Consider the following 17172-nt stretch of genomic DNA (forward strand, 5'->3'; position numbering starts at 1 on the left):
TGAAAGATGTCATTGAATAGTTCAAAACAAGGTAAAAGAGATGTCACCTATTAAGGACAAAACTGACATAAGTGATTTAACAAAGACAGTTTATACCAGACACTTTCTAAATACTCAGTAAATGAAACACTGAGAATAAGCCAGAAGAAACTGCAGGTATGTTTCTTTCCCACAATTTTTTTAAAGATGATGATAAACAACAGTTAGCATTAACTAAATATTTTTTACTCTTCATATGTTTTAGGTATTAGCTCATTTAATCCACAATCTACTGTGTGAGGTAGGTAGTATAATATTCCCATTTTACAGATGATGAAAGTTAAAGTACAAAAAGTGACTTCCCCAAAATCACCAGGCCAGCTAACTGCAATCAGGACTTAAGCTCTGGTACTTTAACCATAAAGCCACACTTTTAATTCTGTATTATACTTTGATGTTTATTCCTATTTAATACTCCCACCTAAGTCAAAGCAAAACTTTTTACTTTTTTTAAAAAAACAAAAATCTTATGTAAAATAATTCTCTACCACTAATATAATGAAAATTTTGTATAATACTATTGTAAGTTCAGTTCCCAGGTTTTGTTTTTACTTTTTCTTCCTTTTTTGATAATGACTGGGTGGGGAGAACTAAAGGAAATAAATAAAGGATTGGTATACAATAGTAGCAGGAAGAATAATCATTTATGTGATCATTATATGTGGTTATAATGTTAGAACAATCTTCAGGAATATATCAAAATGATAAAATCTGTGTAGAAAAATTTACACTGATCTCTTTGACAGTAGGGGTTATAAACTATCCATCATCTTAGCATTACAGTATACAACAGAAAGTGAACTGATATTTTAATAATATACTTACCTGTGAAAGGTCTGGTATATCACCTCTGTCAATTCCAACTTGCTGTAAGAAAAAGCATTATATTTAGCAGATAAAATTATAGTAAAGATTTTTATGAATAAGTTGTGGGAAAATGACATATTATAGATTGACTTCTTAAAAACAGAAAAATATTTAACTTTCAAAGATATCACTAAATGTTTCCAATGGCATATATATTATTTGATGGCTCTAGGAATCTTAAACAGTATAGGAACTAAAGCCAGAAATTTAAGTGAAGCCTATATTAAGGTAAAATTCCAGTGTCTTCTGAAGACCTATATAAGCAACCTTGCTAAATCTGAAAAATTCTGTCATATAATAAAAATACTATGGCAAGAATGAAGGAGACTAACCATGAACAAGTTCCTTGGAACACAGAAACTTAAACAAATCTGATGATACTGACTTTTGTCTTTCTCCATAAAATTAGCTTTCCCTGATAATTACCAAATGTATGGTCAGTTGGGTAGTTTAGGCTTTATACATATGTCAAGGAATATCTAAACAGGATATATCTGTGTCCATAAAACCCCCAACACACTTCCACAAAGTTCAGGAAGAAGGTAGTTTTCAGGGGGAAAAAAAAAAGTTCCTACATATTCTAGCACATAACTTAAGAAAACTGCATCCCATCCTGTGGCCATGTTTCATTTGCTAGTCATTCTTCTTTTTCTCAACTTCTGAGGATCCCAGAATGATGTTAATAGCTCATTACTGCCTGAGACATGTGTCCCCTTGAAACATATTTCAAAAGGTTACTCTTGCCTTTACCCCAAGAACTAAGATCTCTTAATCAAAGTGCAAGCCCACATACAATATCATGACAGAATATTTTAAGGCAAGGGAGTCCTTGTATCTCTTAGATCATATGGAGCAGATGGTTCTGGAGATGGAAGTGCTTAAAAATTTATGCCAGTAACTATAACTACCAAATGCAAAGAAGGACAAAGAGAAAAATCAACAAATTAACACTTATTTTAAAAATTTTCCTGCAATCTGAACATAAATTCTACCTTCATATGTTTTTAGCATATGACTGATTCTAAAGAAATATTTTTAAAAAATATATTTTTTTAAAAAAAAGAATTGTAATACAAAAAAAATAAACATCTCTAAACCAAAAAAAAAAATCACTAATTTATCCTTGAAAGATCTTTAAATCCAAAATAAATTTCAGTAAGGACCTAAACTAGCAGAAAAACAACAATGACAGGGCTGAAGATATAGCTGAATAGTAGAAAGCTTAACTAACATGCACAAGGACCTGGGTTTGATCCCTAGTATCACAAAACAAAAACAAAAAGACTACAAGGCTATTTTCTTTAAAGGTCTCATCATCCTGTTCTATACTATTCCATCAGCTAAAGAATAAAATACCACTATAGCTTTATAGCCTAGAATCACTATCCTGCTAGTTTCAGGGTACTATCTTTGATGTGATTGATCAAATCATTTTACGGAGATATCTGTAGCAATAACAGGTAGACAGCGGAGAAAAGAAAAACCCTTGAGAGCTGCCCCTGGGTTGGGAAGATAATGCCCCCAAGCATTACCACAACTGTCTTCTGTGATAATTTCAGAAAAGTAATTTTTAAAGATTCGCAAAATTAGATTATCCTATAACCTACTTTTATGATAGATAAATAAATATACAAATGCACTTCTATATGCAAACAAAGACATTTTCAAATATGAATCTCCTCCTGCAGGAGAAAGGGAGTGTGTACTGACATAGAATATTCTCTACCACAGTTAACAGAATAATCCTTTTGAAATACATGGTTCTAAACAAAAATCATAGCCTACCTGGTATATCATTTATCTTATTTTATAGAAAACAATTTTAAAATAGATGATTTAATATGCCCTATTGAATTAAATATGTAGCATATGTTTTATTAAATATTATATCACATCTATACCTACTACAGAATTCATTTTGGCATATTAACATGACCATATATATACATATATATATTCTTACTATACTGAAGACCTATCTTTCATTTGGAATAATGAATGAGTGATTTCCTCAATACCCATACTTTTAGATAAAAAAGCAAGTGAGGAAGCACAGTCCCTGAAAGACACTTTACCTCTGCAACTTTGAGAAACTCTGAGATTCTTGTCATCCTAGTTAAGAACTTCTTATAGATGTCAAGACCTTCTTTGCACTGGTTCTTTTTCATATCAAAATATTTTTCTGCCAAAAGTAAATATAAAAATACTTTTACTCACATCAAAATATAACACTTAAAAGGAAAAAAAATTCAGTAACAGCTCCAAAAATATCATATAGGTCTCAAAGGATATACCTACCCTACAACAAAAACATCAGTGTTAAATTAATTTAGCTATTTAAAGCAAATTAGCCAAGAGATGCTATTATATTAAAAAGAGAAAAATTACTTGATTTTACTCATATTAATAGTTTGTTCAACAATACTGCTACTCTCAAAATTTCCTGGGTATATAGTTCCATGTATACGTATCATACTTTACTCCACATTAAAAAGCACTAATATTTATACAATTATTTTTACTAACAGTGCATTTGTATTAACATACTAAATGGCAACTTCACCATGTTCAAAGTCACTAGGTAAGTTCATTTAACTTTAATGTGAACAGCGCTAACAATCTTAATTTATACTAATCAGAGGGTAGAAGACTATATTTTTCAGAACTTTATAGAAAAGAGCAACTTACATTTCTCCTTATGAAAAAATAGGCCCAATTTTCCTAGCCTTGCAGATTAAAGCATCTCTGAATAAACTTGTTTTAGTGTAGTTTATCAAAATTATATTTAAATAAATACTTCTAAAGAGTGGATGGGGAAAGAATGAGCACACTGGAATAAAAATACTTGACATCTGACACCTAATATTTTGGTATTCTTTACTGTTATTTTATTATTTCATCCAAATCACACCAAAATAAATGAGCATTTCTAAGCAAAAAGTACCTGCATTCCACTGAATACACAAAAAAGCACTACAAATTCCTACCATACCTCAAAGTAAAAGGCACCCATAAAAATAAATGTTTAATGCATTAAAAATAATTATTCGTTTTAAAATTAAGTATATGGACCAAAGTATAGCTCAGTGGTAGACAATGTATAGTATTCAAGATGCCCCAAGTTCAATCCTCACACACCCCTGCCCAAAATTAAATTTAAGTGGTGGGGGGGGAATCCATTTTACAAAGCTGATTATGGAATAAAATATGAGGAAATAAGATTAAAATATATGCCATAAAATTTACTATCTTAAAGTCATTTAATTTTTAATGGATTTCTTTTTTATATTTCTGAAATACATAAAAATACATAAAGAAATACAAAGTTCAATTGGCATAGCTTGTAATTCCAGTTAATCCAGACGATGAGGCAAAAGGATCACAAGTTCAAGACCAGCCTCAGCAATTCAGCAAGGCCCCAAGCAAAAAGAAAAAAAAAGGGGGGTGGGGGGGCGTGCAAGGGGTTGGTAGGAATATAGTTCAATGACAGAGAGCCCCCTGGGTTTAAACACAGTACTACAATATATAAATATATACAATCTAAGGTCTTCTAGCTGAACATTCTGGTTATAAAAATATGAATTTAATAACTTGCACATATAATCAGGCAGACTTTTCTACAAATAAATTATAATGAATAAACATATTGCAATGAATTTTTAGGCAGCTTTAAGTAACAACTCAGTAAATATTATTTATTCATATAACAAACAAAATGTTATTAGACTACAACAGTATTTACCCAACAGATTAATAATTCCTTCATTGTATGCTGCAAATAGTCTAATGGCATCTTTGAACAGGAGCATGAAGGCAGCATTTATTACCCCATTTGTAAGTTCATTGCTATTAACCTGGAGGAGAAAATGAAAAATGATATTAGCTAATTTTATGTTTTAAATGATAATAACAAATAGATTCCCTTCAAATTAAAACAACAAATTCAAACATTTAGGCATATTAGAGAAAAAGTGTATATTTGCTTTCTATAATACATACATTACATATGAATTTGCTAACATGTGAACTTTCTGGATTTCTTAGAGTTACAAGCCAAATATTACAAAAATCTTAGATAAGGATTCAGATTTACATAAAAAACACAAGCAAACAAAACTGAAATTTTTGAACATTCATTTTTAGTTCAGAAATGTGTCATGTGGGAAAGAGTAATGTCATTTACCCTTTAACTTTTGAAATTCCTAGATTATATTTCAAAAAAGTCTTAAGTAAAAATTTATTACATGATATACTTCTAAGAGCAACATGGAGCCCATTTCTAGATTGAAGCTCATAAAAGACTTACTGAATTATTTTAAATAAGTATTAAATGGCTACTATAATCACCACAACACTGAGTAAAGGTAGACAGAAGATATGTATTTTCTTTTTAAGATGTATTTTTAATGTATTTTCCCAGTTTCCCAGTATTACAAACTAACTTCATGTGGTCACTGGAAGAATTAAGTGATATCATGATTAAGAAGAATCTACCACAGGAGTTGACAAAAATAATTATAATGTAACAAAAAAAAAATAGCACTAATTTATCTATCAAGAATACTGGAAATACCTTTATTTTTTATTCAAGGAATTGATCAAATGGATAAACCAGGTAAATTGCTACATACAATACAAATATTGAAATGTAATTTTATATAGATATCCAATAATATAGTAAGTGAAAAAAACATTTATGGTTGGCCCCTTTAAGTCTCTCTATATAAACCAAAATATTGTTTTGTAATTATGTCAATCTTCTTTGTCTTCTAGAACAGAAGTCAGCAAGTTGGGGGTAGGGTCAGACCGTGAATGTTTTAGACTTTGTGAGTCATCCAGTCTTTGCTATTAACTATTCAACTCTGTTGTTAAAATACAAAAGCAACCATGAACAATATGTAAACCAATAAGTCTGACTATGATCCAGTAACACTATGAACACTGAAATCTGAAATTTCATATACTTTTCACCTACCACAAAATACTCTTCAAAACTTTTCAACCATTTAAGTATAGAAAAACAATTTTTTACCTCATGTGCCATATAAAAACAGGCAGCAGGCTATAGTTTGATAATCCTGTTCTAATTTTCAAACAAAGAATTCATTTTTTGAACAATTAACTATGTGCCACACATTCTTAGGCAATAGGGATACAGCAGAGAACAACACAGTCCTGCTTCCTGCCTAAAGAAGCTTGAAGACTAGCAACTAATAATATAAAGGAAAAAACAATTTCATCATGAAATCATCACAATCCCATTCAAGGACTTGCCTTTAAGCAAGTCTTAAGCATGTCTTAAGTCAGAGACCAAAAATAGAGAAGGGATGGGGGATGTATCAAGGAAAGAAAACTACAGACCAATATCCTTGATGAACATAGATCCAAAAATTCCTAATAAAACTTATTAAATCAAAGAAGGTGGTGTATAAGGGCTGGGGCTATAACTCAGTGGCAGAGTGCTTGCCAGCACATGTGAGGCACTGGGTTCAATCCTTAGTCGCATAAAAATAAATAAAATAAAGGCATGCTATCTATCTACAACTACAAAAAAAAATTTTTTTTTAAATTTTTGAACATTCATTTTTAGTTCAGAAATGTGTCATGTGGGAAAAACGTGTGGGGGTCAACATCATAAAGATACAGGGAAAATCAGTGCAGCAGAAAGAGGAAAACAAGAGGTAGAGAGTATGGATGGAAAGGGGAGGAAATATGGAATGAATTTAACAAAATCATGTTATATGCATATATAAGTATACCAAAGGAAATTTCTTTATGTATCTGTAGAAAGTAATAAACAAGCAGAAAAAAATCAGTAAAACAGGGGTAAAAAGAATAAGGGGAGGGAGGAGGAGAGAGAAGGGACATAAATGGGGACTGAAAATCAAATTCTTTGCACATATGATTTTGTCAAAATGCACGCAACTACTATGTATAACTATAATGCTGTAATTTTTTTAAAAAACTTAGCAAGTCATATTTAACAACACATAAAGATTGTACATTATGACCAAAGTGGTTTCATTCCAGGGATGCAAAGATAGTTCAAAAGATGCAAATCAATAAATGAAATTCACTACATAAATAGAATTAAAGACCAAAACCACATAATTATCTCAACAGATGCAGAAAAAGCTTTCAACAAAATTCAGCACCTATTTGTGATGATGATGATAATGATAATAATACTGAAGAAACTGAGACAAAAGGAAGTTACCACAACATTATAAAGGCTATATGGGACAAACCCAAAGCCAGCATTATAGTGAACGGAGAAAAACTGAAAGTATTTCTCTAAATCAGAAACAAGACACTCTCAACACTCCTATTCAATATAATTACTTGAAATTTTAGCCTGAGCAATTAGGCAAAAAAAAATAATAATAATAAAATAAAAAATAAAAGGGATACAAATAGGTAGGGATAAAGTCAAATTACCACTGTTTGCAGATGTTAGGATCCTGTATTTAGAAGATCCAAAAATCTCCAGTAGAAGACTTCTAGAGCTAATTAAAAAATTCAGTGAAGTACAGGATACAAAAATCAGTAATCTTCCTATATACCACTAATGAATCCACTAAAAAAGAAATCAGGAAAATAACTCCATTCATAATAGTCTCATGAATGATTGAATACATACAGACATACATACATAACCTAGGAAATCTAACCAGTGAGGTGAAAGACTTCTACAATGATAATTATAGATCACTGAAGAAGGTGAAGAAGACCATGAAAGATGGACAGGTAAGAAGAACTGATATTGTTAAAATGACTATATTACCAAAAGTGATCTACACATTCAATGTCACCTGCATTAAAATACCCATTAGTCTTCACAGAAAAACAGTACTAAAATTCATATGGAAGAATAAAAGATCCAGAATAGCCAAAATAACTTGAAGCAAAAAGAGCAATGCTAGAGGCATCACAATGTCCAATTTTATTTTATACTAGAAAGGTATAATAATAAAAACTGCATGGTACTGGTTTAAAAACAGACATATAAATAAATTGAATAGAAGACAGAAAAACCCCACCCACCCAGATACTATCACCTAATCCTTGACAAAGGTGCCAAAAACACTGGAAAAAGTCTTAACAAATGGTCGTGGAAGAAGTGAAAATCCAGAGGGAGAAGATGAAACTAGATTTCTATCTGTCACTTGATATAAAAGTCAACTGAAAATGGATCCAAGACCTAGAAATTAGACCAGTAACCTTGAAGAGGAGCAGAAAACATAAGGTTCAGTATTCCAACATATTGGTGCAGGCAACAACTTCCTCAATAGCATTCCTAAAGCTCAGAAAATAATGGATGGCATCAAATTAAAAAGTTTCTGCACAGCAAAGGAAACCATTAAAAGTGTGAAAATGGAGCCTACAGAATGGAAGAAAAATCTTTGCCAGCAGTTCTTCCAACAGAGGATTAATATACAAAATATATATTAAAAAACTTAAAATCAACACCCAAAACCCCCAAATAATCCAGTCAATAAATGGGCAAATAAACTGAATGGATACTTCTCAAAACAAGAAATACAAATGGCCAACACATGTATGAAAAGATGTTCAACATTTTTAGCAAACAAGGGAATGCAAATCAAAACTTCACTGAGATTTTATCTCACTCTAGTTAGAATGGCAATCATCAAAAATATAAGTAATAATCAATGTTGACAAGGATGAAAGGGAAAAGTAACGCTAATATACTGTTGGTGAGCCCAAATCAATACAAGCACTAAAAATCAATGTGGAGGTTCCTCAAAAGACTAGGAATGGAACCACCATATGACACAGCTATACCATTCCTCAGTATTTACCCTGAAGAACTGAAGTCATCATGCTAAATAATACACGCATATTCATGTTTATAGTGACACCACTGACAACAGCCAAACTATGAGATCAGTCAAGGTATCCATCAATGGGTGAATGGATATAGAAAATATGGCACATATATACACAATGGAATTTTATTCAGCCAAGAAGAAAAATAAAATTATGTCATTTGCAAGAAAATGGATGGAACTTGAGAATATTATGTTAAGCAAAATAAGCCAAAGTCAGAAGATGAAGGTTCATGTTTTCTTTCATCTATGGAAGCTAGAGAAGAAAAAGGAAAAGAAAAAGGGGAGGGGGATCCTCATGAAAATATAAGGTAGACCAGCAGAGGAAGGGGACCAAGGAAAAAACAAGGGGAGGGAAACGGGAGGGAAGTACTTGGGAATGAAGATGACCTAATTATGTTACATGCATGTACAAATATGGAACAACAAATCCCGATATTATATGTTATTATAATGTACCAATAAAAATTAGAGGGGATAGGGAGAGGAAGAGGTAAGGAGAGAGAAGAGTTGAAAATGCTAACTTCTAACATAGTAAAAACAAATGACAATGCTGGCAACTTGGTTCAGATAATGGTTATTTAAATAAAAATTCCAGGGAATACAATGCCCTTTTGGGGTAATACATAATGAACTATTACACTATTTGAACTTTATTTCTGACAATTGTCAACTTAGAAAACAGAAGTAAAACAATAAGGTGGCTATTCATAAAGAAAATCATTATGCATTTTTCAAATCCAAAGCCATTACCAAAACAAAGTACATTTTCAGATCAATCCCTTTGTCTTCTCCATCACTTTATTTAGCTTATACATCCTAAATTCCAGAGCTAGAGAAGAAGCACCTAAGAAATTAGAGTAAATCTAAAACATAAAAATGAATAGGAATTTATCTAAGGACATTTATAGAAAATCTTTAGCCAAATAGTGTATTATACTGTGAAAAAGTAAAGTCCATAAAAACTTGAGAATAAAAATTGATCAGTTACAATGATGTAATATTTTAAATCTTAAATTACAAATGTATAATCAACTTACATTAAAATCAAGGAGTGCATCCATTTGATTTTGAATAATTGGTACCGTTTTTAAGAGTTTTTCTGTGTTCATTGTTCTCATAACTCCATCAGCCCTATATGAAAGAAAAGAAAAAAAAAGAAATCAATTTCCTATTAAATCAGATTTTAAACTCCCATCTGGGTCTATACCTAGAGAATAAAGTTGCTACGAAATGTGTCACATTTTTAAGTCACTGTACTTGAAACTTCAAGCAAGGATCATACAGGAAAAAAAAAACACACACACACACAAAAAAAAAAAGTAACACTATATATCTCCAATATTACTGTGTTCATTTAAAAGCAAAAAGAAAGCTGTAAACCATGAGACTTAAGAACTAAAGTTTATATTCCATACCAGGCCAATAGTGTACTTTTCATAGAAGGAAACCATATGCTCTTCACAACCACTTGTGTGTGAAAGATAGACTTAACCAATTAAAAAAAAAAAAATCATTTGCCTCATTATGGAGCTGTTAGTTTGGATGTGAGATGTCCCCCAAAAGCTCAGGTGTGATAAAATACAAGGTTTAGAAGTGAAATGAATTGGTTATGAGAGCTTTAACCCCATCAGTAAATTAATACACTGATGGGATTAACGGAGTGGTACCCAAAGGCAGATTGTGGTTGGAAGAAGTAGGTTACTGGGGGCGTGTCTTTGGGGTATGTATTTTGTATCTGGTGAGTAGAGTCTTTCCCTCTGCTTTCTGATCATCATGTGAGTCACTTGTCATTCTGCCAAACTATTCCACCATAATGTTCTGCCTCATCTAAAGCCCCAAGGAATGGAGCTATCTATGAACTGAGAACTCTATGAGCCCCCAAATAAACTTTTCCTCCTCTAAAATTGTTCTTGTCAGGTCTTTCAGTCACAGCAGTGAAAAAGCTGACTAAAACAGGATTTAAGAGTTGAACTCAAGTCTTTGAATACTGCTATATTCAAAGTATTTTATTCAGGACTCAAATAGCTTATAATACAGATTATAGCTAAAACCCAATCAACTACAATCCAGATACCAGAAAAAAACAAACAAACAATTAAGCTATGAAAAGCAACAATAGTGCTTCATAAGAAACAACAGTTTAATAAACACTGGACTGCTTTAGTTAGGCTGCTACTAACCAGTTTTATCCTGAACTGCCTTACTAATACAATGCACTAACCCATCCATCAATGGTTTGAAACTATTTCCTCTCAAGTGGTATACTACCTAGGTTGGTACCAGATGCTAGAGTTTGGGCTGAGAATACCAATCTCTCTTTGCAAGCCGTTATTTTCATAAATATCACACTCTCATTAGTTACCATCAGTTCCCTTTTAATTCTCCCTGTCTTCTTGCTGAAGTCATTTTTTTTTTAACCTTTTGATCTTTCTCTAGTACAAAAAACTTGTACATTGGTTCAGTATTTTTGGTTAACTTCAACATCTGCACAAACAACCAATTCAACATCTTGATCTCAAAGTTCCTCTACAGCATTCCCTATTCCTATAGATCCTTTCTATCCCCAGATAAACTACTCTACTCCTCAGCTCCCAAATTTTAAAAAGACAAAACTCAGACACCTTATTCTACAACAATAACCTTTTAACCTTAAAGCTGCTTTGGTCAAGTATCCCCAAACCAAAAACTATTTGATCTCATCAAAAAACCCAATTTATTAACTCTACTACTATCCACATTGATCCCTTCTCATTTTTACTTTCTTCATGTAGCTTATTATTCCACAGATCATTGTTGTAAACACTTCCTTACAAATATTCCTAATTTTCTTCCACCTGTCTTCTTCACTGCAGTCATCTGGCAAATTGACAATCCTGGCTGAGCAAACATTTAACTTATCCATGCCTATACACACACAATTGGGTGCTAGTAAAGAAAACCACCCAACTGTGAAAACTGGCAAAAATGAATTCATGACCATCAACCTCTAATAGGTATTCAACATTGCAAGCAATCCTCTTAGCCTGCTTTAGTGAACTCCTGTTCTCATAGCTACTTCTCCTACTTCTATATCACTGCCTACTCACACAAACTCTTGAATCATAACTCCCAAAATACTTTATTCAGAAACAAACAACAAAAAGATACTGTCAGGTCTTCTTGAAACCCAAACTATACCTATTTGGTCTCCTCCTGTTGTAATGGAGGAGGTCTTCATCTATCAAACAGAAATACCACTTATGCAGGTCTTTAACATCCCATTCTGTCCATTGGTTGTCCTTTCTTTAACACAGCACCATTCAACAGAACTAGCTGTGATGATGAAATTGTTCTATATCTGCATAATTTAATACGGTCAACTGACTAGTTAAATGTGGCTACTAAATATCTGAAATTTGGTTGATTCAAGTGAAGAGATGCATTTTTATTGCATTTTTAGCAATTTAATTTTAATTGGCTTATGTACCAAACAGCCAGTGCAGCTCATTAATCCTTTTTTAAATACTAGATCGTCCCTGTGGTCACACAAACAAAAATTCTAGGACCACTAATCACCATTCCTTAAACACACATACACACTCTCTTTCTCTCTCCCTCTTCCCCCACTAATCCCTATTCCCATCTATTTGCTACTCTCCTAGAGTCAAGCATGCTTATCAAAAGAGTTCACACTTCACCTTACATTTATTTTCCAGTTCATTCCAATATGAGCCTCCACTATGTAACTTCAGTTAAATCTCTAGGGCAGAAACTCTGTTGCCTCTCCTCATTTCTTTATGTACTTACTTACTTTTTGGTGGAACTGGTGATTTAATTGGGGGCTTCTCACATGCTAGACAAGAGGTCTATCACTGTGCTATATCCCCAGTTCCTCCAATAGGTATTTATTATCTCATCTAACCAGACTTCTCAGTATCATTCAAATGCCTCCCCACCCCCACCCCAGGCTCTTTCTTTCCTTCTTATAGAACCCAGGGCCTCATGATACTAGGTAGACACTCTACCTACCCCTGAGCCATCCCCAGCTAAAGTTTGCCTCATTCATGAAATATTCCTTTAACCATCCACTACATCTCTCTCTCCTTGCTTTCTTCTCATTTCACTATCATTTAGTTCAATGTTGTTTTCTGGCTCCCCATCCTCTACCCACCCTCTAAAAGAGATGACGGTGTACCTAAAAAAGTCATTCTGGGCCCTCTCTTCTCATTCCATATTTACTTTCCAGGTTATATGTCATTCCTAAGGTTGAAATTACCGAAATGCCATTAACACACTCATATTTCCAGAATGCCTTAGTTTTAAGTTAGTTATATCCAACGGCCTACTTGATATTTAAATCACATGCATCTCAAAGATAGTATTTCCAAACTGTCCTTAATTTTTCTTCTTCTTCTTTTTTTTTGCTGTTGTAGATGAACACAATACCTTATTTTATTTCATTTTTTTAATTTTTATATGGTGCTGAGAATTGAACCCAGGGCCTCATATCTGCTAGGCAAGTGCTCCACCAATGAGCTACACCCCTAGCCCCAGGTCCTTAATTTTCTTTTATCACTAGATTCTATACTACTCTCCAAAACCTTCCCAGTAAAAGGTGTCATCTTCTCAGTGTCTTATTCCAGAAACCAGGAAATGTTTTTGACTACCAAAACTTTCCCAGTAAAAGGTGTCATCTTTCCAGTGTCTTATTCCAGAAACGTAGGGAATGTTTTTGACTCCTTCCTTTCTCATTAGCCTCTGCATTTCTTCCCAGAAAACTTTAAAATTCTTCAAGTAAGAAAAATCTTAAAGCTATATATCATATGCTCATATCAGATTTCAGAGAAACTCAAATACTTAACAAATCTAAATATTTGGATATGATTCAGACCAAATCCATGATTTCATATTTCATGTATATTATAAATTTTTAATTTCATTTACAGATTGTAATTAAATTTGGATACTTGATTACCAAATTTAAGAAAGCAGTATACTATAAGTTTGCTTTCTATGTCCTATTAAAGACAACACCAGAATTACTCTTTCTTTTGCTTATACAACAAAGTCTTGTCACTTGGGACACTAACAATTTAGACTACAAGGTAATTCAGTATAGGGATTTAATACTACCAAAAAATAGAATGTAAAAAAAAAAAAAAAAAAGAAAAGAAAGAAAGAAACAAATATTTAACAAACAATTGAAAAACTAAATCCACAGGCAATTTATTGGGTACCATTTCAGGTACTGTTTATAAACACATTTGCTCATCTTTGTGAAAACTATTAATATCTACTTTGACAAGTCCTGAAGCTATAAATATAAAACTACGTTTTCTCATGAAGGTGACAGTGTCATATACTAACAACCAAAAAAGGCTTTCTCAAAAAAGTGATATTTGAATAAATATTTGCCAAAAAAACAAAAGGTGACTTACAGGAAAAACAAAATATATATAAGTCAAAAGCCATTTAACCATTTATATTGGTAATTCATTTTGGTTTTTCAATACCCTATTATTTCCATTTAAAAGACTACTGCTGGTTTTTGTCTCATTTTAAAAAAATGAATCAATGTTTACATATAAAATACTCAATCTATAAATATATCTGACAAAAAAACATGCATAGGTCATTGATCATTTTGGGGTAGAAAAGCTTGCCCTGAGCTAGCTTGAAAAATAAGAGCCATAAAAATAAGTTAAATTTGATTACATTTTTAAAAATTTGCTGTAATTAGTTATACATGGCAATAGAATGCACTATGATACATCATACATAAATGGAGTATAATTTCTCATTCTTCTGGTTATATATGATGTAGAATCCCACTGATCACATAGTTATATATGTATGTAATAATGTCTGATTCACTCTAGCATCTACCTCATCTTTTTTTTTTTTTGTAGTGCTGGAGATCAAACCCAGGGCTTTGTGCATGCTAGGCAAATGATCTACCACTAAGCAAGACACTCCAACCCAAGATTTTTAAACTTAATAATGTTAAACACAAAGAGGAAGAAATATTTGTAACCTGGCAATTTATTTTCCTGATACACCAAAAGCTCGTTTGGTGAATGTTTATAATGTGCTGAGTAGCATATATACTATCTCATCTAATTCTCACATAGATGAAATGACTCAAGTTTAGATGAAGGCTTCACAATCATGGAATAACATACTACTATGGCAGAAAAGCGTTGTGTGCTAAGAAATTGATCCTTTAACCCTTCAGGCTCAAGCAATCCTCTCTATTTATCTGAGTATCCTATATAACCAATATCAGTTTGTGTGTCGCTATGTGAAAAAAAAAAATCACACAAGCTCATGGATATATTAATAAAAGATCATTGATTTTAGGAAACATGCATCAAAATATTAAGAGCTATAAACTATAAAAGGGCCTGAGATGTATAACCCAATCTCAAAAGGTTCATTAAAAGAAGTACATAAACATAGAGAATATAATTAGGGCAAATGCTGGCAAATGCTGGTGATTCTGAGTAAAACACACAGAAGTTCTCTGTTATATTCTTGTAACATTTCCCAAGCAAAATTATTTTAAAACAAAGATTTTTTTTTTTTAAGTCGGCAAGCTAGCTTAACTACTTTACCAAGTTCCTCATCCAAATGCAGTAAAGCTAGTTTTCAAACATACATTTGTCTGCCAATGAAAGGCTTACCACTATTCAACACAATGGAAAAGAATGAAAAACCTAATAGAGAAATGGCAATGGACATCAATTAACAAAGCATAAATTGTGAAGCTGGGGTCATGGCTCAGCAGTAGAGTGCTCGCCTAGCACGTTTGAGGCCCTGGGTTCGATCCTCAGCACTACAAAAAAATAAATAAATAAAAGAAAGGTATTGTATCCAACTACAACTAAAAAATAAATATTTTTTAAAAAGCATAAATGGTATTTTTAAAAAGAAAATATTATTTATTCAATTTACCAATATAAAATGTATACCTAATAAGATACATTTTCTATGAGGATGGTATTATAAAAATATTGGTAACTGTATTTAAGTCAATAATTGCTGGGCACTGTGTTGCATGCCTTTAACCTCAGAAACTTGGGAAGCTGAGGCACAAGGATCACAAGCTGAAGGTCAGTCTCAGCAACTTAGTGAGACCCTGTCTCAAAATAAAAAAGTGAAATGGCTGAAAGTATAGTTCAGTGGCAAAGCAACCTTGAGTTCCATTCCCAAGTACACCCCTTCACAAAAAAAACCACCCCTTCACAAAAAAAACCACAATAATTTCACCTAACTTTTATAAAGGGAAATTTCTATATTTTCTATTAAAATGTTAAATGTATATATCCTGTGACTCACTAACCCTAAAAATTTATTCTATAATAAAATTCACTTAAAAATACACCCAACATGTTAAAGGATGGTCAACTCATTGCTTTTATAAGACCAAAAAATGAATGATCAAATGTACATCTAGAATATAATTCTACAGCCATGCCAATGAATGAGATGAATCTGTGTGTACAGAGATTAAAAATGTCAAAAATACATAGGAGGGAGGAAGCAATATTCAAAAAATATGATCTAATTATTTTATAGTTTTCTATGTGCTTCATATATTTATTTATTTCTATTTGCACAAGAAGATTAGATATGACAAAATGTTAGCATTTTCTGTAAGTTAAGTTGCTATCTGAATTTTTAAAGTTTACTATTTTTATAAATGTAAAAAATTATCTTAAGCTGACAATGGCACATGCCTGAACTTTCAGCTAACTGGGAGGCTGAGGAAGGAGGGTCCCTTCAGCCCAGGAGTTCTAGACCAGCCCAGATCCCGTCTCAGAAAAAGAAAGTTTGCTCTATTAGATATAAAAATTCTCAGTCTTTGAAATCTATAATTATCTTAACCTGTAAGTATCATAAAGATCAGCTTTACTGAAAACACTCTATAGTGAAGTATTAATGCATGGCCCAACTAGAAAATGGTTTAATGGATAGGATCCAGGGATGAAGAACCAGGCTTCTAATATGAACTTCTCCACTATAATCTAAAAAGTGCCTAAACAGATGAAGTAAAATCTGCAGAATTTTGGTAAGTTCCAAAACTAAATATCACTTCTTCATTAATTTGGGATTAATTACAGAATAACTTGAGTTCTGCTTTAAAATTCTTACATAACTAAGAATGTGCTAAAGATAGCAAATATACTACCTCATCTAATTCTCACAAAAATCCAAATAAATGAATACTATTCAAATCACCACTGTTTTACAGATGAAATGACTCAGTTTAGATCAAGACTTCACAATCATGGCATCACATACTAAAATATTTTTATTAAATTTTTCACTTCAGTTTAATAATTTAAAATTTCAAGAGAAAAATTTAAAGGAACTTAACAACTGCTTAGATCTTTGGATGTCTGAGTTGTAGGTTTGCTCAGAAAGGCATTTA

The 17172-nt window shown here is 32.2% G+C and overlaps 1 protein-coding gene across 9 annotated transcripts in view; it reads right to left on the reverse strand.

The window, feature by feature from the left end:
* The window catches only part of Picalm (phosphatidylinositol binding clathrin assembly protein), a 100541-nt gene that overhangs the window by 42273 nt on the left and 41096 nt on the right, over positions 1–17172 (reverse strand). For all 9 annotated transcript variants that reach the window (XM_071616568.1, XM_071616567.1, XM_071616570.1 and 6 more), the window contains exons 5-8: positions 9797–9890; positions 4649–4760; positions 2982–3088; positions 865–906 (exon numbers count right to left, since the gene is read on the reverse strand). In XM_071616568.1, the coding sequence (XP_071472669.1) occupies positions 865–906; positions 2982–3088; positions 4649–4760; positions 9797–9890 (355 nt within the window). The remainder of the gene's footprint in view (positions 1–864; positions 907–2981; positions 3089–4648; positions 4761–9796; positions 9891–17172) is intronic.

Source organism: Marmota flaviventris, chromosome 9 (assembly GCF_047511675.1).
Source record: "Marmota flaviventris isolate mMarFla1 chromosome 9, mMarFla1.hap1, whole genome shotgun sequence".
NCBI lineage: Eukaryota > Metazoa > Chordata > Mammalia > Rodentia > Sciuridae > Marmota > Marmota flaviventris.